Source organism: Melanostigma gelatinosum (genome assembly GCF_949748355.1).
Source record: "Melanostigma gelatinosum genome assembly, chromosome: 14".
NCBI classification, from domain to species: Eukaryota; Metazoa; Chordata; class Actinopteri; order Perciformes; family Zoarcidae; genus Melanostigma; species Melanostigma gelatinosum.
Window position 1 is genome coordinate 18,158,246 of NC_136647.1, and position 27,142 is coordinate 18,185,387.

At 45.2% G+C, this 27,142-nt stretch overlaps 1 protein-coding gene across 1 annotated transcript in view; it reads right to left on the minus strand.

The window, feature by feature from the left end:
* The window catches only part of atp2a3 (ATPase sarcoplasmic/endoplasmic reticulum Ca2+ transporting 3), a 47,904-nt gene that overhangs the window by 7,069 nt on the left and 13,693 nt on the right, over positions 1 to 27,142 (minus strand). Inside the window, exons 2-19 of the mRNA XM_079284172.1 lie at positions 26,349 to 26,366; positions 26,002 to 26,084; positions 22,043 to 22,147; positions 21,384 to 21,522; positions 17,042 to 17,122; positions 16,738 to 16,823; positions 15,964 to 16,428; positions 8,899 to 8,987; positions 8,018 to 8,120; positions 5,998 to 6,129; positions 4,455 to 4,571; positions 4,107 to 4,325; positions 3,182 to 3,517; positions 2,280 to 2,500; positions 1,972 to 2,174; positions 1,404 to 1,489; positions 917 to 1,050; positions 166 to 283 (exon numbers count right to left, since the gene is read on the minus strand). Of these exons, the coding sequence (XP_079140298.1) occupies positions 166 to 283; positions 917 to 1,050; positions 1,404 to 1,489; positions 1,972 to 2,174; positions 2,280 to 2,500; positions 3,182 to 3,517; positions 4,107 to 4,325; positions 4,455 to 4,571; positions 5,998 to 6,129; positions 8,018 to 8,120; positions 8,899 to 8,987; positions 15,964 to 16,428; positions 16,738 to 16,823; positions 17,042 to 17,122; positions 21,384 to 21,522; positions 22,043 to 22,147; positions 26,002 to 26,084; positions 26,349 to 26,366 (2,735 nt within the window). The remainder of the gene's footprint in view (positions 1 to 165; positions 284 to 916; positions 1,051 to 1,403; positions 1,490 to 1,971; positions 2,175 to 2,279; positions 2,501 to 3,181; positions 3,518 to 4,106; positions 4,326 to 4,454; positions 4,572 to 5,997; positions 6,130 to 8,017; positions 8,121 to 8,898; positions 8,988 to 15,963; positions 16,429 to 16,737; positions 16,824 to 17,041; positions 17,123 to 21,383; positions 21,523 to 22,042; positions 22,148 to 26,001; positions 26,085 to 26,348; positions 26,367 to 27,142) is intronic.

Consider the following 27,142-nt stretch of genomic DNA (forward strand, 5'->3'; position numbering starts at 1 on the left):
GCGCTTTCAGGGGCCACTGTACTCTTATCTCATAGTATAGCTTGCCATTAGAAACACAACACTGTCAAGAAGAATCTATCATCTGGACCATGATGTGTGTGATTAGCAGCAACACCCAATAGATCAACAGCAGGCTCGCTGGTGTCTCTGCGGATGAACACTTACCGGCAGAGGCTCGACGTAGAGGATTAAGAAGTGGAGGGAGAGGGAGAGGATGATTGCTCCCAGCAGCCAAATATTGACCCAGGGAGGCATCCTGAGCAGGGACTGGTTCTCAGACAAACTGGCGGAGTAAAAGATAGATTAGATCAAAACATGTTGAGGGACTCGCATGGAAGTTGTTTCATCACGTTGCAAAGATCAAATGAGGACTCTGGCAAGCTCACACTGTTTCAAGGTTGCAACCACATTACGACTAAAGACATTCAATTTGTCACTAAATGCATCGTAACAACAAGTCTGCCTCCTTATATGGGTGATGGCATGTGTAAACTCACTGTCTTGGTCGGGGATAACATTTTCACCAGTCAGGCAGCTCTTCATTTGAACCTTCCCTCTCTCAGATTCTTTCCTAAATGAGACACTACCATGCGTTTCTATAGGGAGCCGGTGACCGACTTGCTCCATGAGCATTTCTTAAGATGTGTGGCTGATTCCTCTGCCACATTCACCAACAGCAGACTATAAAATACACAGGCATTACAAACAGCCACACTAAGTGATTCAGGAGTTAAAAAAAAAAAAAAAAAAAAAAGAAGTATGTTGATTTATGGAAACCGTGCTGTTAGCCCCCCAACGGCCGGGTGGTTCCATCCCAAAGGGGAGTGATGTCTGTTGGACGACAGTGTCTCCTTTTTACCAAATATCTGACATTTATGGAGCATTTGTGGCGTCATCGCAGCAGAGGACGACTGACCTGTTGAGAGAGTTGAACATTTCGATGGTGACCAGCACGGACAGGGCCATGGTTGTGGGGTAGCGGGATTCAAACACCTCGCAGTCCACGCCCTGGAACATGGGGTTGTCCTCGGTACACTGCATGAAGTGTCTCTGTAGAGCGAGAGAGAGAGAGAGACGGAGCAGGATTAAGAGTGTGTGTGTGTGAGCGAGCGTCTGCGCTTGAGTGTGTGTCGGCAGGAAGTCTCCGGGACCCCTGTGACCTGGTTTGATGGAGCTCAGATCTGATGGGGGAACCATGGCCTTCGTCCCCCACCCCGAGTGCAATCGCACCACATGGGTCTTACGTTCCTTTCTATTTCTGTACACCACTGGGATCGCCAAACATTGCCGTCTCCAGAAAGCTGGAATGGGGTGCATATCAAAATATAACAGAAAAACTAAAAACTACATTCTGAGACAAACTAAGGAAGACAGATGGAGCAGAGCGACGGTTTGTAACTCACCAGCTGATAGAAAGACACTTGTGGGCCTTCTCCATCAAACAGGTACCACCACGTGGCAGCACCCACGGTTCCAAGACCCACATATCCTACAGGACAAACAAAAACTACAATCAGCGCCTCGCGGTTGTAAGCCTCCACCAGCTAGCCAGCCAAGTGACCTTCGACCACCAACCCAGTCAGTTGAGTTGATGGACAAACACCAACGAAGCGTTGCCTAGAGGTAGGGACGGGTTCCAAAACCCTGTATTGAACGTGCCCAGTGCTGAATTATTTATGATCCGAGTGTCCATGCCTGTTGAACATGTGCATTGATAAACAAAAGTGAAACTTAATTCAAATCGGCCGCTCTCATCAGTTTTCCGCATCTCGGCCGTTTTGGAATTGCCGCGTAAAATATTCAAGTAGAAAAAGGCACTTCTAAACAGTAACTTCACGCGTCTCAGCAGGTCTCCTTTTATTCTAAACATTGAAAAAGGAAAATATTGCAACTTTTGTTCGACCCATCCTCAATTGTAGACTGCAAACGCGTCTATACACCTGACGTGATCACACATTGAGCTAACGCTACCTCCAATGGCCATATATCTGAAGAAGAGCCAGCCAGAGATGAGAGGCTCCTTGGCGTTGCGGGGGGGTTTGTCCATGATGTCCAGGTCTGGGGGGTTAAAGCCCAGGGCGGTGGCCGGCAGGCCGTCGGTCACCAGGTTCACCCACAGCAGCTGGACTGGAATCAAAGCCTCGGGGAGACCCAGGATGGCAGTCAGGAAGATGCTGGAGACGGACAGCGAGGAGAAACACACGCATCAGCCGACTGAAGGTGAAGACAAGCGTCTCAGTGTGTGTGTGTGTGTGTGCGCGCATGTGTGTGTTCCTCACCAGACTACTTCTCCCACGTTAGAGGAGATGAGGTATCTGATGAACTGCTTCATGTTGTTGTAGATGGCTCTGCCCTCCTCCACGGCGGCCACTATGGTGGAGAAGTTATCGTCCGACAGCACCATCTCAGACGCGGACTTGGCCACCGCTGTGCCGGAGCCCATGGCGATGCCGATCTCCGCTTTCTTCAGGGCCGGGGCGTCGTTCACACCATCTCCCGTCTGCGACGAGAAAGAAATGCCTCTGTCATAGATGCATCGGAAAACCCGACTCACAGGATTTTTGTAAAATTCCTAGTTACTTTAACAACAAGAGAATATTCTCGGGGAGCAAAAAGCTGAAGAAACTTCTTCGAAGGATAAAAGTTCAAGTAAGCTAAACTGCTTCAGCTTGATATTGAGTCCACTTTACAAATGTAGGGGAGGTTATTCTTTAAAACAGAGATTAGTTGAACAAACTAACGATGACTGAAAGCAAACTACTATCTCACTGTGCAAAGTCTCATCGTTTCAGATCCAGACAGGGTAAAGCAAAAGCGGAGCAAGTGCATCAATCTGTCACGGCAGCGCCTGGAGGGGCTCAAGCCTGCTCCGGTTACTCTGACAGGCAAATGGTGATATTGCAGCCTCCCTCCCTCGGATCAACCCCTCTTCTGAGACGTGTGTCAGATAGGAAGCAGCAGAGCGATCCCGAGATGACAGCTTTTGATAGCAGTGTCTGAGAGAGCAGCCTCGCAGTCACCTGAAACATGTCACGCCTCACCGGCCTCCTCTAACGCATTTCTCCACAAGTCATTCACATAACACAGATGAAAGAATGAGGACCATGTCACAAAGGAAATATACAATGTGTGGATTCGTAGGAAGCAGAGACAAGTTGAAAGGGGGTGTTCTTCTCCTCACCATGGCAGTAATCTCATCGAACGCCTGCAGGTATCCGACGATCTTAGTCTTGTGGGCCGGCTCGACGCGGGCGAAGCATCGCGCCCGTTTCACGGCCTCCCTCTGGGCCTCCAGCGGGAGGTCGTCGAACTCGCGGCCCGTGTAGGCCTTCCCCGTAACCTCCTCGTCCTCGCCGAAGATGCCAATTCGTCTGCAGATGGCCACGGCCGTGCCCTTGTTGTCCCCCGTGATCATGATGACGCGTATGCCCGCCTCGTTGCAGAGCTTTATCGCGCCGTTCACCTCCTTCCTGGGCGGGTCCAGCATGCCCACGCAGCCGACAAATGTGAGACCCAACTGATTGTGAACAGGGAGAGAAAAGTAGAGGGGGATTAGGTCGCACGTGACGATATCTGAAAACAGAATCTCCCCTCAGTCCCACGGAAATGGAATTCACCTCTTTTTATTTGTATTGCTGCAGAAAACATCAAACGGATTAGTTTCTATCGTATCAGGGAAGAAGAACCAAGTGCAAAAGCTTTATGCTTTCAGTGGATAGAGATTTAATCACTGCTCCGATTTAAACGAAAGACAGACAGTAGCAAAGAGGACTTTAAAGGAACAGTTTGACATCTAGCTGAGAGTTAGAGCAATACGACTCTCACGTCTGTCTGTTAAATGTGAAGCTCCAGCCAGAAGACCGTTAGCTTAGTTGAGCATAAAGACTGGAAACACGGGGAATCTGCCTAGCAGCACCTCTGAAGCTCGCTAATTAACACGGAGCCCAAGTGAAACCTATCAGTTCTGTTGCAGAAGTAAGGAAACCTCACGCAAAATCACATTTAACAATGCAAACATTTTTTAAATCCAGTGTGTTTTACTCTATATGACCTGAATAAGAGCTTATTAGAACAAATTGGATCCCTGAGACAAACATCTGCTTTACCTCATAGTCTACAAACTTGTTTGAATTCTCCAAGTCCATATCCTCTTTGCGCGGCGGGGTGTCGTGAGTGGCCAGGGCCAGGCAGCGCAGGGTGTCTCTGCCCGTCCCATAGTCCCTGATCTTGGACAGCAGCTGGTCGCGCATGGCTGGCGTCAGCGTCACCTTCCCTGTTCCCACCCGCAGGTACAGACAGCGCTCGATCACGCTCTCTGGGGCGCCCTGTGAGGAGGAACCACATTGCACACAAGAGAAGAACGTCAAGCAGCGACGCCGGCGTGTGGAAGCAATAAGAAGCGTGTGTGTGTGTGTGTGTGTGTGTGTGAGAGAGAGCATGTCATTCATTCTTGCCTTGATGAACATCTTGCTCTGGGAGCCCGGCTTGACAGGGGTGCAGTAGACAGACATGGACTTGCGGTCACGGGAGAACTCCAGGGTGAACTCTTTCTTCATCAACTGCTTGATCACCTGATGGATGAAAAAAAAAGAGAGATTCAGAAAAGAGGAGAAATGAGAAGAAAAAAAAGTGACGAAGAGGCAGCGCTTGAGCTAAGTAGCTGTATTCGTGGGCAGCCAGTGGCTGACTGAGAGGTTTGGCTGAACTACTGACAGCTGAAAGACACCACTTTAGACCGAGCACTCAACCACCTTGTCTGGATGTCTGGCTGCCGCCTCAGATGTCTCTGTACAACAACACACGGTGATAATGTAGACCTGGCTGAGGACGGCTAGCGACAACAGCTGGAAGTATGTCGAAAATAATAGCAAGAGGCTAACTGGAAGGAACTCAACTCAGCCTAGAAACACATTGATGACATACTGCATCATCTGCGTTTAATGTCACGTTCTGTTCCACCAGCAGATGTCTCTCTAGTTCACAGTCTGTGCTGATCCCACTACACATTAAAAGGCTGAAAGGTTAACACCATGACTGAGATGCACACACACTCTGCCAGACTTCAAACAGGTGACGGACGCGCTGAAATCTGTCAAACCTCTCCTCTTTAGCTTTGTGCAAAATGTACCGACACTCAAAGCAATGCGCGGGAAGGCCTGCCGTCTTTGGATCTGTTTTAACTCATAAGCAAACACTCACAGGTTCACTCCCTGATGTCAAACATGTGCCCATCAACAACCTGGAGCTTGATTAAACAGCCCTCGAGTAAAGACACTGGAAGCCTGAGCTAGCTGACTCATTGCAACTCATTATAAATAACACGATGCTTAAATAATCTGGAACAAATTATAATAACCAGGGGGCACGCCAGGTCATTATGTCATCCCCACAACCAGGCAGCGTATGTATGGCATAATGAGCAGAGCAATTACAGTCTCTCTCACAAGTTGAAGCTGGTCTGACTCGTCGGATGTTGCCTGTGGGTGTGGGCCTGCCATTGGCTGCAGATGCTCCTCCCCCTTCCGCTATCTGAGATAGCGAGTTAGTCGGAGCTAGCGAGCTAGCTATGCGAGACTACATTGAAGCATGCTCACTGTAGATGAATGGATGAAGATGAGTACTGCACTGATCAGACGGTTGTAACGCCTCATGAAGCATTGATCGGACATTAAACGACGACTCCACAGAGTTAGCGTCGCACTCCCTAAAACACCGGCAAGAAAGTTTGAGCAAAACTGATGCAGAACCAGAGATATTGTCTCGTTTATTCTACACATTTTTTCTTTCTGGTCAAAACTTGGCGCCTACATTACCCATAATACAACTTGACCGCTGACAGTTGGGCCAGAGGGGGCAGTGGGTCGGATTCTAACCGGGGCCTGCGTTAAGGACTTAGTACATGGTGTGGCGTCTACCGGGTGCGCCCCTGGAGTTCCTTTTTAACACAGACATGCACCACACTGCGAGGTCACACGCACATCTCCACACGAAGCTTACCGAGTTACAGGCACCGGCGCGTTCCACCTTGCTGAGCCCGGACAGGTCCGTCTTGAAGACGTTCATCTTCTCCACCAGGGTTGTGAGAGCAGTCTCTGTGGCTTCACCCACCTTCTCATAAACCCCTTTGACCTACGAGAGAAGAGAAATGCATCAACACATGCCGTTTATAGATGTCAGACCCCTTTATGACACATTTTAGATCAAACATGAGAAGAAACAGCCTCCATTGTTAAATGTGAACAACCCTCTTGAAGAAGCTCGTCTAAACAAACATTCTGAGAGCATTCACCTCTGCAAACTCCATACATGCAAAGTGGACCAGTAATGGCGTACTATACATCATTTGTTGGTGTGACTCTGCAATAAAACACCTCGCTGCCCTCTCTCTCCTGGTTGAGCACACTTTGATCTATCACTCCGCAGGGCCTTTATACAAAACGACCGGTTACCCGAACCGATATAGTAGTTAGTCTGGGAGGATGTACGAGAGTGGAAAAGTGCCTCATCGCTGGCCTTGCTTCTCAGCGCGGTTACCAGGATACCATGGTGATGACAAAGAGGTGAGAAAAGCAATCCAGCAAACCAGAGAGAAAGATCATACGTCTGAGTAAAATTAGCTCAGCTGAAGGAGAGAAGAGAACTAGAAAAGACATAGAAATGGGGTACCGTGTTCTGTGGAAGATGTTTTTGAAGCAAAATTTAACATTGGTCTCTATGGAGCAGAAAGTTGGTTTTCCTAATTTTTCTACGACAAGGACAAGATTAGCTACTTCTACATCCAGAAATTATGCATGAAGAGTGAAGATTGTGGACACGGTGGCAAAACACAAATGTTTTTTTCACAAGAATCTCAAGCTGCTCTTCACTCTAGCGGCGACATCACGCACTCTAAGCTGCGCAATACACACCCATTATAAAGTCAGTAAAAGACTGAAAGTCATAAATCTTAAAATGAGACAGTTCAAAAAGTTTAAAAGATATCAAAAAGCTGAATAATGTTGCAATAGTTGAGGGTTTTCTCAACATTTGAAAGTTGAAATGGTGTCTGTAGCTGAAAGTATGAGGAAGTTGAAGGATTTGAAAGTTGAAGAAGTTTAAGAGGATTTCTCCATAGAAACCCATTCAAAACAAAGTTGCAAAAAGCTTAATAATTCAAAAAGTTTAAAGGTTAGAAATAGAAAAAGTCATAGCAGAGATGAGCTGAAGGAGCTGAACATTTTGATAGTTGAACGGTTTCTGTAGCTAAAAAAATGAAGAAGGAGTTTCAAAAAAAAGGGGGACGGAAGAAATAGTGGAACTAGAAAAAGCATTTCCTGCTGAAAATGCGTTGGAATCTCTGAAAAATTAATCTCAAAAACATTGCTGAAAATAGATATCTAATTCAAAAACTAATTGCAAAAAGCTTAATAATTCAAAAAGTTGAAAGATTAAAGTTTAAAGGGAGGGGGAGAGGAGACATAATCATAATGTTTGACACACATAAACAGAGGTTATTAAATTACAGGCTCATCACAAGCATTTCAGTTAGGATTCATTCTGTGGGGCTTTTGTTTTGAAGTGTGAGTGAGTGAGTGAGTGAGTGAGTGAGTGAGTGAGTGAGTGAGTGAGAGAGAATGCTTAACAGCATTCCAACAATTACTTTTAGTAATGCGCGTGTATTCCATTTATGGAGTGGTTGCAGTGTGTGTGTCTACATACTGTCAATGCATGAGGGCCTTTGCACAGAAACACAATGCTGTATGTGTCACATGAGTTGGATTTGCATAGAAACCTAAAATCACATCAGGAATAGAGGAAACAAATTATACAATTATGTGTGTGTGTCTTGTGCTTATTACATAGTGAGACAGATTTTTGGAAAGAGGACATTTTCACTTCTTCAAAGGTGTGTAAGAGGAATACGACTTAGTTTTAAGGTGTTGGAGTAAGGACAGGCATGTCATTTAGGGTCCTCACAAAGATAGAAGCACGTGTGTGTGTGTGTGTGTGTGTGTGTGTGTGTGTGTGTGTCAATGACCTCATTGTAGTCCAGTGATGAGTCATTGCACATAGCGCACACAGTGGCCAACTCCAAAAGTCCATCATAGTCTCCGCACTGGATGGGCCTGTCTCCTTTCAGTCTGGAAGGACACACACACACACACACGTCAATCACAACAGCAAAAAACATTTCACAGTTCGCTACACCTCAGACACAATAACCAAATCAATATTTATGAGTGGGGGAGACAGTTCAATTGTTTAGCATTCCAAAGTTCACTGAAGAAACACTGGTTGTTCGGTAGTAAACAGTGTGTGTGTGTGTGTGTGTGTAACTGTTCCTGACGAGCAGTGCGGATTACATGACAACTGTGGATCCCTTCCCAGTAGAGACTGCAACCATTGCTAGCGAAGCTCCCACACAATTACCCACACTCTGCTGTTATGAAATCAACAGGTTCATGCAGAGTCAGAACACTGTACTCACCGAACAGCTAAATAAACACGCAAACACAATGACTAGTAGAATCCCTCGCCTGCCTGATGACTGGCCGCCTACCTATATTCCTCCACAGATGCACATTTACTAAGATAGAAAAACGCATTCTGATTTGGCGGAGATCAAAAAAAAATCACGACAAAATTGAAAAAAAACACAAGTACTATACACAAAACAACATCTAGGGTTTAACTATTTCCTCGGTTATTGCAGACATTGCCATAGCAACACAAAGCACAGCTAGAATATTTTTTGGAGAATCATTGGACCATGGCTTTTTATCAGAGCCAGGATGAGAGGAAAGAGGGTGTGGGGGTTCTTCCAGTTCAACGTACATTTTTTTGGTACTCGGACATGTTTCATAGAATGAAGGAGTTGGGGAGGATGCAAGTCATACGTGTTGAAAGTGTGACACTCACATCTGTCCCTCAGGGGCATATGTAGAACCAGTGATGGAGAACTCGTGGAGGTTGCAGCTTGAAGCTTCCACCTTGTCTGCAACAAACATCTGGAGAGGAGAAAAAGAAAACCGGAGTCAGTGTCGTTGCTTATTCAGCTTATTGGTTAAACCTGCGGTGCAGGAACTCAAATAGTCAAAGTCACATTAATAATGACAGTAAAACGTATTTTAAAAAGGAAACCGGTCCTTTATTGCCTACAACCATCTTCAACCTACCAGTGGATTAACTATCAAAGCAGACAAATACATGTCTTACTTTTCATCAATAACTCTTCCAGTATAAATGTATGTCTGTAATTTAGAAGGCCAAATATTATAGATTGGGACTTACCATGTATGTATACAATGAATAATAGGACTATCGGAATATTTACATTTTGTGTAATTGGTGTACCTACAAAATCATGGCATCGTGAGTTGAATATTTCCCTCAATAAGCAACTCAATTAAAGCTACAATTCATAAAAAAACATCTTTATGATATTTATATGGTGCTGTCATACTGTGTGTGTGGGGGGGGGGGGGGAGGGAAGAGAACTAGACGTGAAGTGGGACTGCTGTGACCTTCCCACTGTGGCCACAAGTAACAATTATGGAAGAATGGTAAACGCTACAAGAAAGTTTGGTGATGCGAGCTAAAACAAGCTGCAGCGGACCAGTAAGGCTGTGGTGGAAACAACAAGGGAGCATATCATTGCTCATGAATTTTCATTTGTAGAAGAAATAATGAGTTATTTGTTCTTTTAAAAGTTACATAATCCCTGGGCGAGGGGTTAATCATCGAACTATTCATTTGAAAGCGGTTGTTGTGGTGGCGGGCAGCTCTTAAGGTGTGGGAATGTCCTTGAGCTGCTCAAAGAGGTAATTTAACACCTTAGTTTTCACAGTATGCCAACGTGGAATTGTAGTGGAGATTGTTAGTACAACTCGAGCCATCAAAATTGATTTACTGCCATGGCAGCATCCCTGCCAAGGAGCTGGATGCATGGAACAAAAGAGCAATTATTCTTGCCTTACTACCAACTACTACGTGCTCGTACGGATAAATTAAAGGTTGTGAGTGAGGCATTACGAAAATCAAACAGGAAGTACTCTGCAGGCTGTAAAAAGGGGTCACTGGGGAGGTCGAGGTCAAGCTACGGCCGGTGACTCAAAAGGAAATCTGCTTTTCCAGCAGTCGCTGTATTGTCACTACTTCCCCCGTGATTTCTTACAAACACGCAGGTGACATGGGAGTAGCACTGCTCACACGTCTTCATGCAGAGCTTCATCATCGAAACAAAGTAGTCAGAGGAGGTAAAAAGCTGGAGTTTTGCTTCGTTGGTTACTCTTTTTCCTGAAATTCCCCAAGGAAGGATGATGCACTGGTAATACCAATATCAATAAAAGGGAAGCAGTGTGGTTGGTGGTTTATAAGAATGAGAGACATCACAATTCACAGTCCAAGGCCTCTGTGCCTCTACACACCTTATCTGAATGGCATACATAATCACAACTAACTTAAAGACTGCCCTTGACCTCCATTTTTTTTAACAATACTTGTTTTTTTTAATAACTTGACACTAAAGTCCTGCAAAGAGTAAAAACACACACACACGAGGGGAAACATCTCTGTGACCTAGCTTAACTCTGTTGGAGACTCCATTAACTGACTGAATAATTAATGAAGCAGTCATTTGGTTAAACTTGGTTTCCTCCTTCAGAGTGTGTGTGTGTGTGTGCGCGACTGACTCTCCAGCCTCCACCAATTTAAAAAGGAACACAAAATCGATGGCAGACTTGAGATGAGAGCTAGCCGTCGTCCCTCTAACACATCAGCCTAAAGGGTAGGTTTTAGCCTTTTAATGGAGTAATTATTTCTAACTCACTGCGGCAACAGGGTTACTGCATTTAGTGTCCTGATGTAGTCGAGTGTCAATCGTGGTCATGCTAAATCATGATTACAGCCTGTGAGATTATAGCTTTTGTGAAAACATGCAATTTTGCAGTTGTAATTTTTGACCTCAACATTTTCCTTCTTTAACTGCAGGAAACAATGGCACTCTCGAGAGGGAGATTTGAAGTGGTAGCTTATTCAATTATATAGCCAACAATTTGATTCCCCTTCTGTTAAAATAAATAAATAAGAACAACTTCATATACTGCAGTAGTTTTTGTAGCGGTGAAGTATGCACAAGGGATTCACAGAAAACAAAGCATGCATGTAACCCAGCATCATTGATGCCATTTAAATCAGCCTCTCTGCCCAACACAGTACCAGATAGGGCTGGGCGATATGGCCTAAAAAAAAAATCTCCGATTTTTTTACAAAAAATCCGATTCACGATTTAAATCGATTTTTTTCCCCCAAAATTTTTTGCAGATGACAGAAGCTGTTGAAAACATTTTTTTCTTTTATTTTGTGATGATTTTCCCAAGTAGGTTGATAAAAATAAAGTGCAAACAAAACCTGAACATTGTAGAAAGGTGCCTGTAGTATACAAAAAGTATTTGGTCACTCTTTTGTTTGCCTGAATCATTTAAATATAAAATTAAATTAAACATAACATTAAATGGCATTAAATAGTAGCCTTCCATTGTAAACAACTGTGCAAATGTAACTTTTTACAGTAAGCTTTTCTAACTGAATACACTGATACAAACACAGCATGAAATAAAATGTATATGACCCTTTAACATTCACATTTTCAAAAGTGCAACATCTGATCTAACATCAACATAACATATTTTGCACAGTAAATAAGTGCATGTAAACAAAATCAAGTGCATTCACAACATAACCAACAGTATTAAACAGTAGTGCATGTTTTTTCTAAATATTTTTTGCCAGGAAGACAAGCCTGTCTACTACCTCTGGCTTCAGGCATGCACGGTGGCATGTAACAATGCCCCCCCCCCCCCACACACTGAAAAGCCTCTCAGAGGGGGCACTTGTAGCTGGCACAGAGAGGTATTTCTTTGCTAAAGTACTTAGCCTTGGAAAGTTAAGTTGGTGACGCTTCCACCAGTCAAGTGGATCGGTGTCTGGGTCAACCTGCTGGACCACAGGTCAGTTGTTGCGGAGTAGAATGACATCCCCTCCAGCTCCGCAGAGATCCTTTGGCGTGTACTATTGTACAGCCGAGGCAAGGCAACGTCAGAAAAATGTTTACGGCTTGGTAGCACGTACCTGTGGTCCAAAGCTTTGAGACGGTGAATAAACCCCGGCTTTTCCACGGTGTATATGGGCACCATATCTTTTGCGATATACATCGCGACTGCATCCGTGATGGCTTTCCACCGGGCACTCTTCTTCTCATGCGGAGTACAGTTGGTGAATGTCTCCAAAATGCTGGGTTGTTGTTGTGAGGTGGCGGCGGCGGCGGCGGTGACATTGTTTTAGTTTGTAAACAATGCGCGCGCACTCTACTACGGGAACCCAACGGGGGGGAGGGGTGGGGGCGATTTTCTCGATTTTCAATAAAACACATCGCCTTAAAGCACACATTCGAATTAATCGATTAAATCGATTTATCGCCCAGCCCTAGTACCAGAGCTGGAAGCTACCAAACTGGAGCCGGTAAGAGCCTTCAGGCAATCGACCGCTCGCTAAATTCCTGCATTTATAGAGACATTAATTGAGCGACCCTGTGTCAAAACAGAGGTTGGATTGTTTAAATATTTACACGGATATTAATATTACATGATACATATTCTTGCTTGTGCTTAATCAACGAACCAAACTAACTTTGGAAATACAGCAGGCTCAGCACTGCGTTTTCCCTGCTAAAACACATTAAAAACATAAAACCGGTGAAACATGGTTTGTGAAAAATCTTTTGTGTGAAGCAGTCACAGAAAACATAACGTATTTGTGATGGAGGTTTGTGCTGACCACCATTGTTCATCAAAAACATGTCTACACAGGACATGGTCATTTGTGACAGAGTTAAACATCCCAGGGAGCAGTGGGACAGCCAGCAGCAGCCACAATGAGCCGTTAGGTGAAGAGCTGCAGGCAAGGTAACCACATTTACTGTGACCTGCTGTTGTGTGGAAAACTGCACACACACACACACACACACTCGTGGCATAATGGAAAAAGGCCCATTATAGCGCCTGACTTGTGTCTGAAACAACGTGTTTGTTTGCCTGCACCAGCTGTTCTGTTGTGTTGGTATTTGGTTGGAGGAGAGTCAATCACCAGATTTCCACTCACTGATTTTTCGTCGCATTTTGCGATGGACTGTCCCTTTAAGGAACTTTTAAACAACCTCACCCTTCTGCTCAAATCCTAATTTCACAAAGGTCATCAGGCTTGACACGCTCTCGCTCCATAACAGATCGACAATAACGACTCAGGGACCAAACAACTTCTACTAAAGCACGTACAGCACACACACAAAGCAGGGCCTATGAAATAAAATAGGGTTGTTCTTTCATCCGTGGTCACTTTGCCCTCCATAACTGATCCGCTGTGGTCTCCAAGGAAACACGGCACAGTGTGAGCCATGTGACTCAGTGCTAGTGGCACAAGTTTATATTCTTCTACTCACTTCCTCTGAGCTTGTGTCGGGGGAGTGGTGTGTGTGTGTGTGTGTGTGTGTGCGTGTGGAAAAGGGAAGTCAGGATACGGAGGGGGAATCCCTGGAACTCCTGCAGATATGGGGATAGCCCCGAGGCAGGGGAGACACATGGTGCTGTCAGGGCCTCTGGCTGGAGACCAGTCCAAGAATAAGCACAGATGGATAAGCCTGGGCAAACGTTCATGTGGGTATTTAAACCTTGATGCATTAAAAAAAAACAGAGCAAACACAGCCGTCCAAGCATAGAACGAACACGAAGAGGGACGAGCTATGCAACCACAAAAATGACTTATCTCCGGGAAACACCATGACAAAAAACAACAACTGCAAAGTGGAAGTTTGATTTGTCTTTGTTAGAGTATGAGCCTCCCCCTCCCCCCTTATCTTCCACCAGAGAGCTGAGAGCAGCAGGCCGGGGAGTGCAGGTGGAAGCAGAAGGTCAATATTTGCCAGCGTCAGCCTGCCGTTGCTCTTTTTCTGTCTGGGAGGGTTTCGGGGTTGTGGTGAGATCACTGCTCCGTGTCCCTCCTGCTGGAGGGAACTCCCTGCCGCTACGCATGAGTCGAGCAGACACTCCGCGTCATCAAACAGCAAAAGGGAGGGAGGGGCGTTTATACCGCGAGAGCGCCTGCCGTACAGGAAGTGCACAGTCCTCGGATGCCAACTCCATTTTGAGACAGTGAGAAAATAAAATGGATACACAGACAGAAGTCAAAATATTGTTTCTACTGGTTTTTATAGGAAGTTATGTCCAAACGACATGCAGCCTCTGCATAAACTTTGAATATCAGGACTATATTACTTTAAAAAAAACAACCACCACGTTTTAGCAATAACCATTATCAAGTTAATTTGTCACGTTTGTCTTCATGGGCTCTGATGAACCAGGATCAGACTTGGAACCGGAGGTGGACCTGGTCCAAGTTAATCTTCAGGCTAATTGGGTTGGTTTAGTAATATGTCGATTAATACCAGAGTATCAGCTCTGATTAGGGCTAAATTAATGTGAAAAAAAGTATTGCGATAAATAAAATAAAAATGATTTTCTTCATCACAATCACTTGATTACATTATTCTAAAAACCCATTGAAATGATTTTGGTTTGACTTTTGCGGGGACGTTTTCTCAATTCAATAGAATATGATATGTTGGCCAGGACATATCTGCAGCACCTAAACATTTGATTTGAAATAGTGTTTTGAAACACATTTTGCCTTTAACAAAATTTTTATGTCACTTCCAAAGTTGGCTGCAGAATGTTTTGTTGTTGGTGAAGGAGGTGGAAAACAGAAACATCATTACAAATATATAAATTTGCTTTTAAAGACAAATTTCCTATGACTTGACATTCATTCTTAGGACAATATTACACTCCTTCGAAGCTGTTCGTGTCAACTTTGGATTGGGTCCAGTTATCCTCGGGTCTATTCGCATCGGCTCTCTCTTTTTTCAAGATTTATTTATGCTCGTCGGGTTCAGGTTGGGTTTACATGTGGTAAATCCTAGCACCTTCTAGAGCAAGACTGCGATTAATAAAAACCTAATAACAACTGTCCGAATTTTAACAATATTAATAACTCCTTGTAGTAATACATAAACTACATTCCAGATTTTCTATCTTTGATGGAACATGGCTTTAATTATGGCCACCAGAACGTCTGAGGTCATTAGCTGGGGTGAGATCAAGGAAGTAAGGACAAGAGGTGTTAACGGAGATTAGGGGTGGGGGTGTGTGTGTGTGTGCGTGTGTGCGCGCGTGCGTGGGTGTGTGTGTGTGCGCGTGGGTGTGTGTGGGTGCGGGTGTGTGTGTGTGGGGGTGTGCGCGTGCGTGGGGGTGCGGGTGTGTGGGTGTGTGGGTGTGGGGGTGCGTGTAGCGCTAAAGCCCTGAACAGGAGCCAAGGCAAACAGCAGCGCTGGCATTTACTCTGCATTTGGAGCAAAGACGGCTTGCAGGCAACACACACAACAACAGACAAAGGAAAGGGTGAGGCCATGTGCCACAAAACCACCAGCGAGTAGTTGTGGATAAGACCTTTCAGTGCGTGTCGTCTAATGTAATTATATAGCCACTATTCATACACTGAAACCTACAGGACAGTTCAGGATATGGATCCTTGTATTGTGTTTATTCAGGCCATGTGACATTTTGGAAAGCCTTCACTGTGCTTGTGTGAGCGGATCAGGTAATATACTGGAGCTGCCGGCTCATGCCAGCCTGTGCTGCTCCACAAGCCGTGATCTCAAACCGGCCAAACAGAGGAGAACTTTACAACACCACAAGGATTTTCCAGAATTCCCCTGCTCCGCGCTGACTCAAGTACAAATTCCCAGAAGCTTTTTATGGAGAGGCAATGAAACGACAGGATGTGGATATGAAATACTAATTGAGCTGAATGAATGCAAAACTGCATGACCAGCAGTCAAAAAAAACAAAAAAAAACAAAAGCGTCGCCACTTACTCTGCAGACAGACATCTGGTTGGTGGTGAGGGTGCCCGTCTTGTCGGAGCAGATGACAGAGGTGCAGCCCAGCGTCTCCACCGATGGCAGGCTGCGAACGATGGCGTTCTTCTTGGCCATGCGACGCGTGCCGAGGGCCAGGCAGGTGGTGATGACAGCGGGAAGGCCCTCAGGGATGGCGGCCACAGCCAGGGCCACGGCTATCTTGAAGTAATAGATGGCCCCTCTGACCCAGGAGCCGCCGTGGACGGGGTCCCCGAAGTGGCCGATGTTGATGACCCACACGGCCACGCAGATCAGGGAGATGACCTTAGAGAGCTGCTGCCCAAATTCGTCCAGCTTCTGCTGCAGCGGCGTCTTCTCCTGCTCCGTAGCTGCCATCTGATTACGGATCTTACCGATCTCTGTGGAGACGCCGGTTGCAATGACCACACCTATGGCGCGGCCCGCTGCAATGTTTGTGCCCTGAGGAAGGAAGAAGAAGACGAGGGGGAGAAATAAGTGCTGGAAAGTGAAGCAGAAAGAATCTGTGAAAAATATTGCAAGTCATTCGCAGCACAGAAGAGTTTCCTTCAAACGGCAATGAATCAAACATGCGTACATTACGCTGCCTTTACATCGCCAGAGAAGGGACGTAACCTTTCTGAGAAAGCATTAAGTTCAACGACGCTACTAAACGTCAGGGTTGTATAGCTGTGCCAATAAAGACATCAATCTCCGATATGAAGGCGGACGATAAACATGACTCTGCGAGCTGCAGGGGGATGCGCTTACAGAAAACAGCATGTTCTTTTTGTCTTGGTTGACAGCCCTGGGATCAGGAACCGGGTCTGTGTGTTTGATGATGGACACAGACTCTCCTAAAAGGAAAGATTGCACAGGATTAGATCTGGAATTGCCACAGGTGATTATACGACCAACAATGTGATGGTTCGACAAGGACGGAGCCAAACAAAGTTTAAAGTCTAAAGGGGTAGGAAAAACCAACACAGACACGAACTTAAACAAAGTGTATAACTTAAACAAAGTGCATAAAGATGCTTGATTGATGTCTGACGAGAGAGAGATGGTGAAATACCTGTGAGGATGGACTGGTCCACTCGCAGGGTGGTGGACTTAATAGAGGTCACTCTGATGTCAGCAGGCACCTTGTCACCAACTGATGAAACAAGAAAAAAATTAAAAATGGCTGGGATTACAAAAAGATATTACATTAGATACAGCCGCAAGCGGTCATTCTGGGTTCAAGCCCTTGTTCGTTCAACAGAAAGAAGCAGCTCAAATGCTAAAAATCATAGCCGCAGGTCGCAGGTTTTGGGCTGAGCCATGACCTTTTGAAGTTCATTCATCAATATCTTAGAAGAAACTTTGTAAGACAACAATCTGACAGGGAGCAGATTTCTGAAAATGTGTTTTTCAAAAAAATGTAAACACATTGAGCTGGACATGTGTGATTCATTTCAAGTCAATGAGACTGGGGGTTCCATTCGCAGATATGGAATACAATATTGATAAGTATGTTTTCTTCAGTGTATAATCACCTGAAAATGAGTTGTGTTTTTCGTGGCTTAGAACTTCGTTCTACATGCTTCGCACAAAGGAGAAGTTTCAGTAGGTTGCAATTTGCACACCGCTGGATGCTGCAAAATACTACACACTGGCCCTTTAAGTTCAACAAGCTTTCTGTGGCAGCGCTGCTTTGAGCTAAATGCTAACACCAGCATGCTAACATGTTCACAAAAACAATGCTAACATGCTGATGTTTAGCAGGTATACGTTTTACCATGTTAAATAACACGTTAGTTTTAACATGTTAGCATACTAACATTAGCACTTAGCTCACAGTACAATTTAGGATGTGGTAAAGTCAGGTGATCAAGTTATTATCCACTAGGGACCTTAAATATCTGGACCAAATTTTCAATGGGTGTTGAGATATTTCAGTCCGGAACAAAGTGGTGGACGTACCGACGGGCCGACATTACCATCCATAGAGCCATACAGCTAGCATGGCTTACAATGACCAGAAGACCATCCTAGCTAGTAGGAGAAGATGCACTTCTACTATGGTTTGTCCCTCAGGGAAGCCCAACTGTGCTTGTGAGTGTAGCAGCAGGTGAACACTTAGTTACACCATATCCAATGTCCGTGTTCAAACAATAAATCCTTGGGCAGACACGTCAGCTGGTTGGAGCTCAAGCTGCAGGTAAACAATGGCTCAATAGAACCTTGATGGAGTCACATTGCCTTAAAAAAAAAAAAAAATGAACTCTTTGTTCTCGCTTGACTCTGTGTTCCTGTGATACACCACTTCCTTACATACGTCACACATACACTGCAGTTGAAGCCTGCATTTCATCTTCGCTGCCACGGTCTCACTGTCTGCTTATTACTAAATCCGTAGATTAAACCCATATTTCATAGCCGGACCATTATAAGTCTCCAATGCTCCAAAACAAAAAAAAGTTATTGCTTCCTCTTTATTAGAGCCAGACAATGAACGTTTCATGGAAATGATATAATAATGGCAGGACTGAGAGAGCTTGTGAAGAATGGATGGTTTGATGTAGCCATTGAAAATGATCTCAGAGCAGAGGAGTGGGAAATTGCGCCAAACAGGTGAGATATTCTTCACTTGTTTCTTTCCAGCACAGTAGACCATGACAAATAATCTACTGTGGCTTTTCAGCATGAATATGGCTGGATATCTTGTTGAATTCCTGCCCCCACCTCACCCCTCACGTATTTCTTCCGTACCAGTCCACTTCACAGTGAAAACTTTTCAACGTGATCTCACACTGGTAAGCTTCAGAGCGTTTCTTCCTTGATCTTTCGCCGCTTCTCTCAGAGCTCCATCATCTTCTCTTGACAGCCGCTCGACGTTCTGTGACCTTGGGGGTCCATCCTGACGGGACGGAGATGGTGAAAGAGACGGAGTGATGAAGACGAGGCCGCACCGCGTGTCCCTGAATTAGCCAGTGCTTCCAACGTCCATGTTCCTCCACATCTCTCCGTCTTGACACCCATGAGTTGTGAGAGAACGAGAGTGTGAGAGGCGGAGGGGGAGAGTGTGAGCCGTGTTTGTGTGGGAGATGGCCGGGGGCTACAGGTTCACAGTAGCAGGACTCGCCAAAGGCAGGAAGAGAGAGGCTGTTCAAACGCCTACCCACAGTCTCCTGCTCCCCCGTCCACTTTCTGCCACGGGCCTCCCACTGACTCCCATCTGCTGGAAGAGAAACGCATCCTACCACAGCCGCGTTGACTTCAGATGAACAGACTTTAAAACATCAGACATTTGTCATGCTTTGGAGCAAGAAGAAGAATTTTCTTATTATTAGCATCTGCCTCAGAATGAATGAAATGGAAATGCGGCACATGCTAATTTGATCAAAACAAATGAGGTCAGCTGGCGTGGCCAGCCGGAGTTCTCCTTCCATTTGGTAAAACTGGACTTACAACAAATTCTCTGCATCATATCCTGGCAGAGAGGTCTTCGTTCACGTGCAGGCTAACCGTGACTCGTGAGTGGGAATGGCTCGGTGCAGGTTTCCATCTCTTCAGGTCCTGTGTAAACCCTCCAAGAGTTCCTGACCGCTGTAGTCACTCCCTAACCAGCAAAGTTCCAGTGGAGGTGCAAATCACAACTGCGTTGTAAGCGTGGCTGGCATCGCCGGCAGCGTGCCGCCAAGAAGGCAGCAGCAGTGGAAACGTCTGTAAATACATTTATGTTCTTTTCTCCCCTCAAAGGCACTTGTGGTGAACAGAGTCCTTTTCCGACAGCTCTTTATACAGTTTATTTTACCCCCTAGTGTGCAGTTCTCATGGAATAACCTCAGGCTAATCTGAGTGACTGGAACGCCTGAGAAATCAGGAAAATATTAATACGTTCTCTTAGTCGCCGTATCCCTACATGCTTCAAACAGGAGGGTGTGCTTGACGATCTGACACATTTTTCTAAGCCGTTTACTCCCGTTTAAAACTGCAACGCAACAACGTTATGTCACACAGAACGAACGAAGAGCTTGATGCATGCCAGTCTGTAGTTTACAAATAAATGCAGCAGTGTGCACGGCACCTCTATCATACCTCCTCTCATAGTAAACTTTGACTGGAAATGCATTCTGGGCTTGGAATGATCTGAAATAGCGTTAACTATTGTCTTCAGCAGAAAGTGTCGCACGTACGTGTCCAGCCATCTCTGTCTGCAAAAGGAAATATCAGACAGACGATGCTGTACATTGAAAATAGAGTGCACAATGCCAACAATAGACAAGTGCCGTCTCTCGATCATCCTAAACCTTTAAAGTTCACGATAACATATCTGAGTTTAGGTCAGACTATAAAGGGATTCTTGAGCATACATTTTGGAGCTCGCTACCTGTGCGGGCTTGTCTGGCTGAGGACACCGGCCATAACAAGCCCAAAATTCCAGGGAAGTGCTACCTGTCACACACACACACACACACACACACACACACACTGTGTAGTTTCTTCCCAAGAAAGTAATGTCAGTTAGACTCTCTGGAGGGGAAACAATTTGGTAAACGTAAGAGGGAGTCGGTGTGAGGAGCCCTCCGTGGTAGTTACTTGGTCGGATGATTTCATTTTTTTAAATCCAACAGCGCCAAGGCGTCACTGTAACCAATGCAGCATGTATAATCTCTCTCCGTCCTCTCCGTGCCGTGATTATGAATGAGCTCTGATCTCTCTCACACACATCTAGGGCTCTCCCCGCTTTCCCAGGCGTCCCCCGAGCTGTCTGAGACGATTCGCCAACCATGCGACCAGAGGATTACCCTCTCATCAAAAAACACAAAAAACAGGCATGTTGATGGCGAACGTTGTTGCACTCGCACGTTAACTCCAGCGCACACACACACACACACACACAGATGTTCTGGAACCAGAGTGACAACAGGACTATTTTTAGATGAGGTTGCCCACACACGGGTGAGTTTACAGTAGGGGGAGTGTGTGTGTGCGTGTGTGTGTAACGTGGAGGGAGCTGACAAACATTCAGCAACGTCCAGGTGGTGAGACAGAGAGCATGGAAAGCAAAGGGGAAAAAAGGGGGGGGGGGGGGGGGAAGCTGTGGAAAATTAAACTGGGCCTTAAATACAAGTGGTGACCACAGCCACTTACACAGAACCTCACACACAAAACTGGATTTCAGCGCTGGCACCTGCAAATCCAGAGAAAATACTCTTATGTAATCCAGTTTGAGTTATTCTAATAGTGTTTCCAGACTCATGAATGGGTGGCAAAGGCTGCGCGAGTGTGTGCATGTCAGTGGCGGTGGCAGCGCCGCGCAGGCAGCTCTGTGACAGCAGCGAGAGTCCACCGGAGGTGGACAAAGTGTGAATTAGTCTGGGTGAGAGACGGTAAGATCGGGGCTGCTGGGAGCGGCGGCCGCAGCTTACCTGCCACCTCCACTATGTCTCCTGGGACGATCTCTCTGGCTTTGATCCGCTGGACAGCCTTGCGGTTCATGCGGTACACCTTCCCCATCTCTGGCTCGTACTCTTTCAGGGCCTCGATGGCATTCTCGGCATTCCGCTCCTGCGCAGGGAGATGTGACGAAGCGAGAGAGGACAATTTTGAAACCTCTCGGTAAATTGGCAACTAATATTGGTCAAGCAGGTTAATTCAGAGTAATCATAAAAATAAAAAAAGCATGCAAGGCAAACAATAGACAAAGCTTTTAGAAAGGAAACCCTCTTAAAAACACACCCAGGTTCTCCATTTTTGACACTTGCATCAAAAATGCATGCTCCCTCATGGGCCCTTTGCATGAGCTCCCTGGTTTGTTTATGTTTGGACTCGAGGACGAGACTGAAAATGTGTCGTTTGGACGTCTGGATGTTGGCACGTGGTGCAAGTTCTAAACAGAGCACACAGGTAACAAGACTCCAAAGGTGAATCCCATGCATCCGCCAACAGCTGGTGGCCAGGATAAAATGTTTCGACTTCACGGTGTCGGTAGCCCTTGTAACCATGTGAACGGCTCGTGGAGAGAAACAACGTTACTCATGCGCGTAAGCACTTTGCACAGAGACACGGGCTGAAGAGTGCATCTCACCTGCCAGACCCCGATAACAGCGTTGGCGATGAGGATCAGAAGAATAACAATCGGCTCAACGAAGGCGGTGGTCGTCTCCTCTCCCTCCTCAAACAGAGCCAACACCTAGATGAACATACAGTACACGAAACATTAACACTGACATTTTGTACTGCAACTCAAGTCCCATGCTGGCTGCGTTAAATACATTTTCATGGCTCGATATGAAACACAATTTGGGAGAGAAAAAAAAAAGTGCTTGAACGTTGAAAATCTGGAAAGAGAAGCTGCAGCAGTTTCAGTGAGTGTGTTTTACACTTACATTACATTACAGTCTACCGGTACACCGGTGTCGTGGTATCCCACGGTGTTAAATTTCACAGTTATAATACCGTGTACATTTTTACCCACAGTTTAGAGGCTGCAAACACTACAAGAAAAGCCAACACATCTCACATCCAGCAGGAAACTAAAAACTAATGTAAAAAAACTAAATGACGCAGTTCAATGCATTTATGCATTTCACTCAGTAGACTGTATTACTACATTTATTCTACTTATAAAATGAGGAAAAGAAATTCAATTAAAAAATTATTCAGAAAAGATTTTCAAAAAAGAAAAAGGTTAGAGCAGCAAGATGATGCCTAAAATGAGAGGGGAAAGAAAAACTAATCAAATCCTGCAGGAAACGAGATCATTTTGAGATATTAAAATCAGAGGGATTACTCTAAATGAACTCAGCTCTCGTGTAGCCCATCATGTAGCACGGTTTAGATCCAGTGCACCAAAGCTCCTGGACGGTAGGAAAATCACACACAAATTTCTATTTACATAAGGATCGTGTGAGATCTACTTCTCTCTGTGGTGCAGTGTCTTTTCGGAGGACTGCGTACCAGGATGTGAGGCTTGAAAAAGACAGTCGACAGCTGAAATATTGAGGCAGCCACAAGAATTTGGACAGTTCAACAAACATGAAATTAATTTCTAGTCAAATACCCCTGCTTTAAAATAATCATATTGAGGCACACCCTCAAACAAAGCTAGAGAGGCGGCAGCCATGTCTCACGGGTCAATTGCACTCCACAAAGAGGAGACGTTTTGCTGTAAACCGCTGCTTTCTGCGGCCCACAAGAACAGAGAATCAAAACAGAAAAGTTGCGGTCCGGAAACCTGAAATCAAGAAGCTGAAAAGACGCCGTGAAGCTCTACAGAACTGCTGAGTCGGGTGATAACTCTTTGCGAGTTTGTTGCTACTTTCAGTTAAAATAAGTCATATCGTCCATTGTTAACGTAAACAAACTGATTATAGCTGCTTTTAAAGTTATGCACCAAAAAAGCTACAAATTCCCAAACTACTTTAGAGGCAGGTGTCAAGTCAACCTGGCATACATAATAACATAAGCAATAAGGTAATTAATATAGCAGCAAACTATTGTACCAATTGTCTAATCTTTGTGTGTGTGTCCACATCGACAGCGGTGTCATGGACACATGGCACCCACCCTCCGGTTCCCCTTCAATTAAACGCCGCTAGCTCCGTTAGCACTTTTGCGGCTGTTAGCGGCTGTTAGCGGCGTTAGCACTGTTAGCCGCTGGCTCAGCCGTAGCCATATTGAGAGCCATTGAGAGGCAAAAGCAAAGCTCCTAATCTCGTATATTGCACTGGCTCCAATAATATCTCCACTGAGAATACACCATACAATCACTCTATACTTTTGCCATTTCTCTACAGACAGATGAAGTATGACGGCAGCTGAATGCTAATGGTCCTGAGGTGTCAAAGGTGTCGGAGATGGCAGCCACTATGTCAGCTGCTGTAATAACAAGCATTAAAGTGACTCTTTAGAAGATCATAACACAAAAAGATGCCCGCTGCAACACAGACATGACGTAGACGCCTGTTTCTTTTCATTTCGTCGCTGAAACTAAAAATACTGCACAGCAAAAGCAGCAGAGAGAGAGAAGGGGAGATCATAGCGTGGATCTACTTTTCCACGATCTGATGGGGCTTATCAAATAAAAAAAGGGTACGGTCTCCGAGGTGTATTGAGCGGCAGGCTGTGCGTCAAGCTCGGGCAGAGCCCGGTCGATAGCTCATCATTCCCCATCATTCAGGACGGCAAATCTCCCGTGACTCAGCTGAGATTGGAGGGCAACAATGGCAGTCCTCTCAGTGAGGACGGCTCAAAAGACATTTCACACAATCAGCACACATTTAGAGAGGAGTCTGAATACCTAACTGCTACTTTCACGCTGAATAGGAATTCAAATGGAGAGACGAGCGGGATCTCATTTGGGTTTTTGGAGTCATCGAGGGAATCTGGTGGAAATTGAACTGCCTTTGCGTTTGGCCATCCAAGACAAACTTAAGCTCATTTAATGTTCTTCCAAATCAAAGCATCATTACCAAAATAAATCTCTCTGTATAGCTTTGAACATTGCACACTTCACACCCCGCACACATAACTCAACGCTGAGAAACGTGCAGACAGATGGTCCATTATAAGATGAATGTTTTGGAAAAGCGCACGGTGCCCAGCAAAATGGAAATAAACACTCTTAAGGTCACCTGTTGAAGAATGAAACTGTAAACAAAGGAGGCTAAAAGTCCAATTCAATTGTCAATTGACTTTTTAAGCTCCTTCCTGTACTCCCAACTCCCCTACTGGACTCCACGTAGTGACGTGGCAAACCAAATAAAAGATCGGCCCTCTCTTTTGCTTCAACTCAAAGGGAGGAAGTGCACGGATTGTTTCAGGTGGCTGGTGTGGCTTTCTGTGAGGCTCTGCCCGAGTGAAGCCCTGCCAGAGAGGGGGCTGCTTGTGGCTTCAGCAACATGAAAAGAGATCATTTATAGAAGGACATAATTGGTGTGATAAATTGAGGCACCATTGATGATATGCAGCTCACCGAATTGTTTGCGAATCCCCCCCATTGCTGTAAATTATATCATGTTGTACATCACAAAGTAGTCTAACCTGACCAGTTTTGTCTGATGATGAACTCCGCTCTTGTGTCATGCAAAGGAGGCGGGAGAGTTTCATCAGCTCACTTTGAATATATTCTAAACAATAGTCAAATGAGTCCCAGGTTCAAGTTTACTGCAGTTCTCTCTACTTGTGCCACTCCCTGGTGACGTTCAAAACAGAGAGCAAATAGAAAATTAGAAGGTTAAAGAAGACTGTAGGAGTATCACCAGACAAACCCTGAGAATGTGTGAGATTAAGAACAAGCTGCTTTGGAGTGCATGTGATTTTGGGTCATATCAGGTCACCAGGAAGCTCGCTTTAGTTACCGAGCTGAAACCACTCCAGGCAGCGACGACATCGTACAGCGCTGGGGTCTGAGAGACAGTGGAACAGGCACCTTGTTCCACTATAAACAACCTATTTAAGCCCGCTTTACATGAAGAAAAGTGGAGCCCGCACGCCAAAGTCCTGCACTTACAGCCCACGCCTGCTAACACGACAGCGGCTGGAGGAGATGTGTTGTGTCATGTACAGTTTTAGAGCAATTTTCCTACTTTCAGAAATAGCAACAGCAATTCCATCCTGAGACACCGGTGCTGTAATGAAGAAGAAAAAAAAAAAGTCTCCACCACTCAAACCCCTTTCAGACCTCCACCACCCTCCGACTGCAACCGGGGTCGCTGCAGCGCAGGAGTTTTGATTGATAGTTTTGTTTCCAGCTCGGCAGAGGTGCGCCGCCCGTTTCCCCTCGCTGAAACCATACCAAGACTGGGCTGACAAGCCTGTAATACGCAGGTTTCCACATGAAAACGGACCACAAACGAGGTTGAGCAGTGTTCTAATAGGGGACTAAAGCCGCCTAAAGCTAATGGAGCAAGCCTATTAGGTGGCAATTTCCTGGACAGTGTCCAATTTTGGGTCTCATATCCCCACAGTGGGACATTAGAACATCACGATTACAAATAAAGACGAAGGCCAACGGCATCTTTGAATTCGCTGGGTCGTACTTACAAAGGAGACGCAGGCAGCTAGCAGCAGGATCCTGACCAGGAGGTCTTCAAACTGCTCCGCCACCAGCTCCCACAGGGACTTGCCTGAAATACGCACAAACAAACAACTTTATGAGTCAAGCACACACACAATGAAAAGTTGAAGGCGTCTACTGTAAGGACTCGTTATACTTTAGGGTGAAAGAGGATCTATACGATGTGTTGACTGTAGTTTAAGTTGTTAAGACAATACAAAACACTCCCAAAGTCTAGCCCTGGATCTACAAAGAAGAAAAGATCCTGGCTCAACACCTAATCGGGTCGTATGGAGGAGGATCTTAAGAGCATTGGAAAAAAATCAATATTTACCTTCTTCAGCTGGGAGCTCTGTGGGTGTCACACCACGTCGGTTGTGAAGGAATCGAATGGAGCGGTTGGAGGGGAGGAGGGTGGAGGAGAAAGACAAACAGCAGTTAATACATTTGATGAACTCAGTCTGACATTGAGATGCATGCACACAATACTAATTGCCCTGCAGAGTCGTTCTGCTTGGCTATGATGAGAATACGCTCAGATCATGATCTGCTGTTGTATCTTTACTGACATGTTTAACTACCAGGGTATGCTATCGAGACAAAGTGTGTGTGCGTGCGTGCGTGTGTACACATACATACATACATACATACATACATACCATAGAAGACAAAGAAAAACAGAAAATAGTCACATTTGAGACACTGGAAGCTGTGGATTTTGGGTAATTTTGCGTTACGAAATTACTGAAAATGAATCAATTATCAAAGTAAGCGATTTCTGACAAATGAATGTGACTATTTGTTCTAATGTCAACTAATTGTTAAATCCCTAAAATCTTCCAGTCTCATATTACTCACTTAAACGAAAAATAATCACCATTTGCTTAACAGGTTATGTTGCCAAAGGTTTTCTATTAAATGGTATACTGTACCAGGAATATTTTCTTTGTATGTCAGCGCAATCAGAATGAGCAACCATTTTGATAATCAATCATTTAGTTATAATATCAAGCAGAAAAAGATAAACATTCATTGGTTCGAGTCTCTCAAATGTCAGAACGTGCAGATTAGTTCAGTTAAAATTGACTGTGTATCAACACCTTGAAGACGTTTCTTAGACCCGTCCTG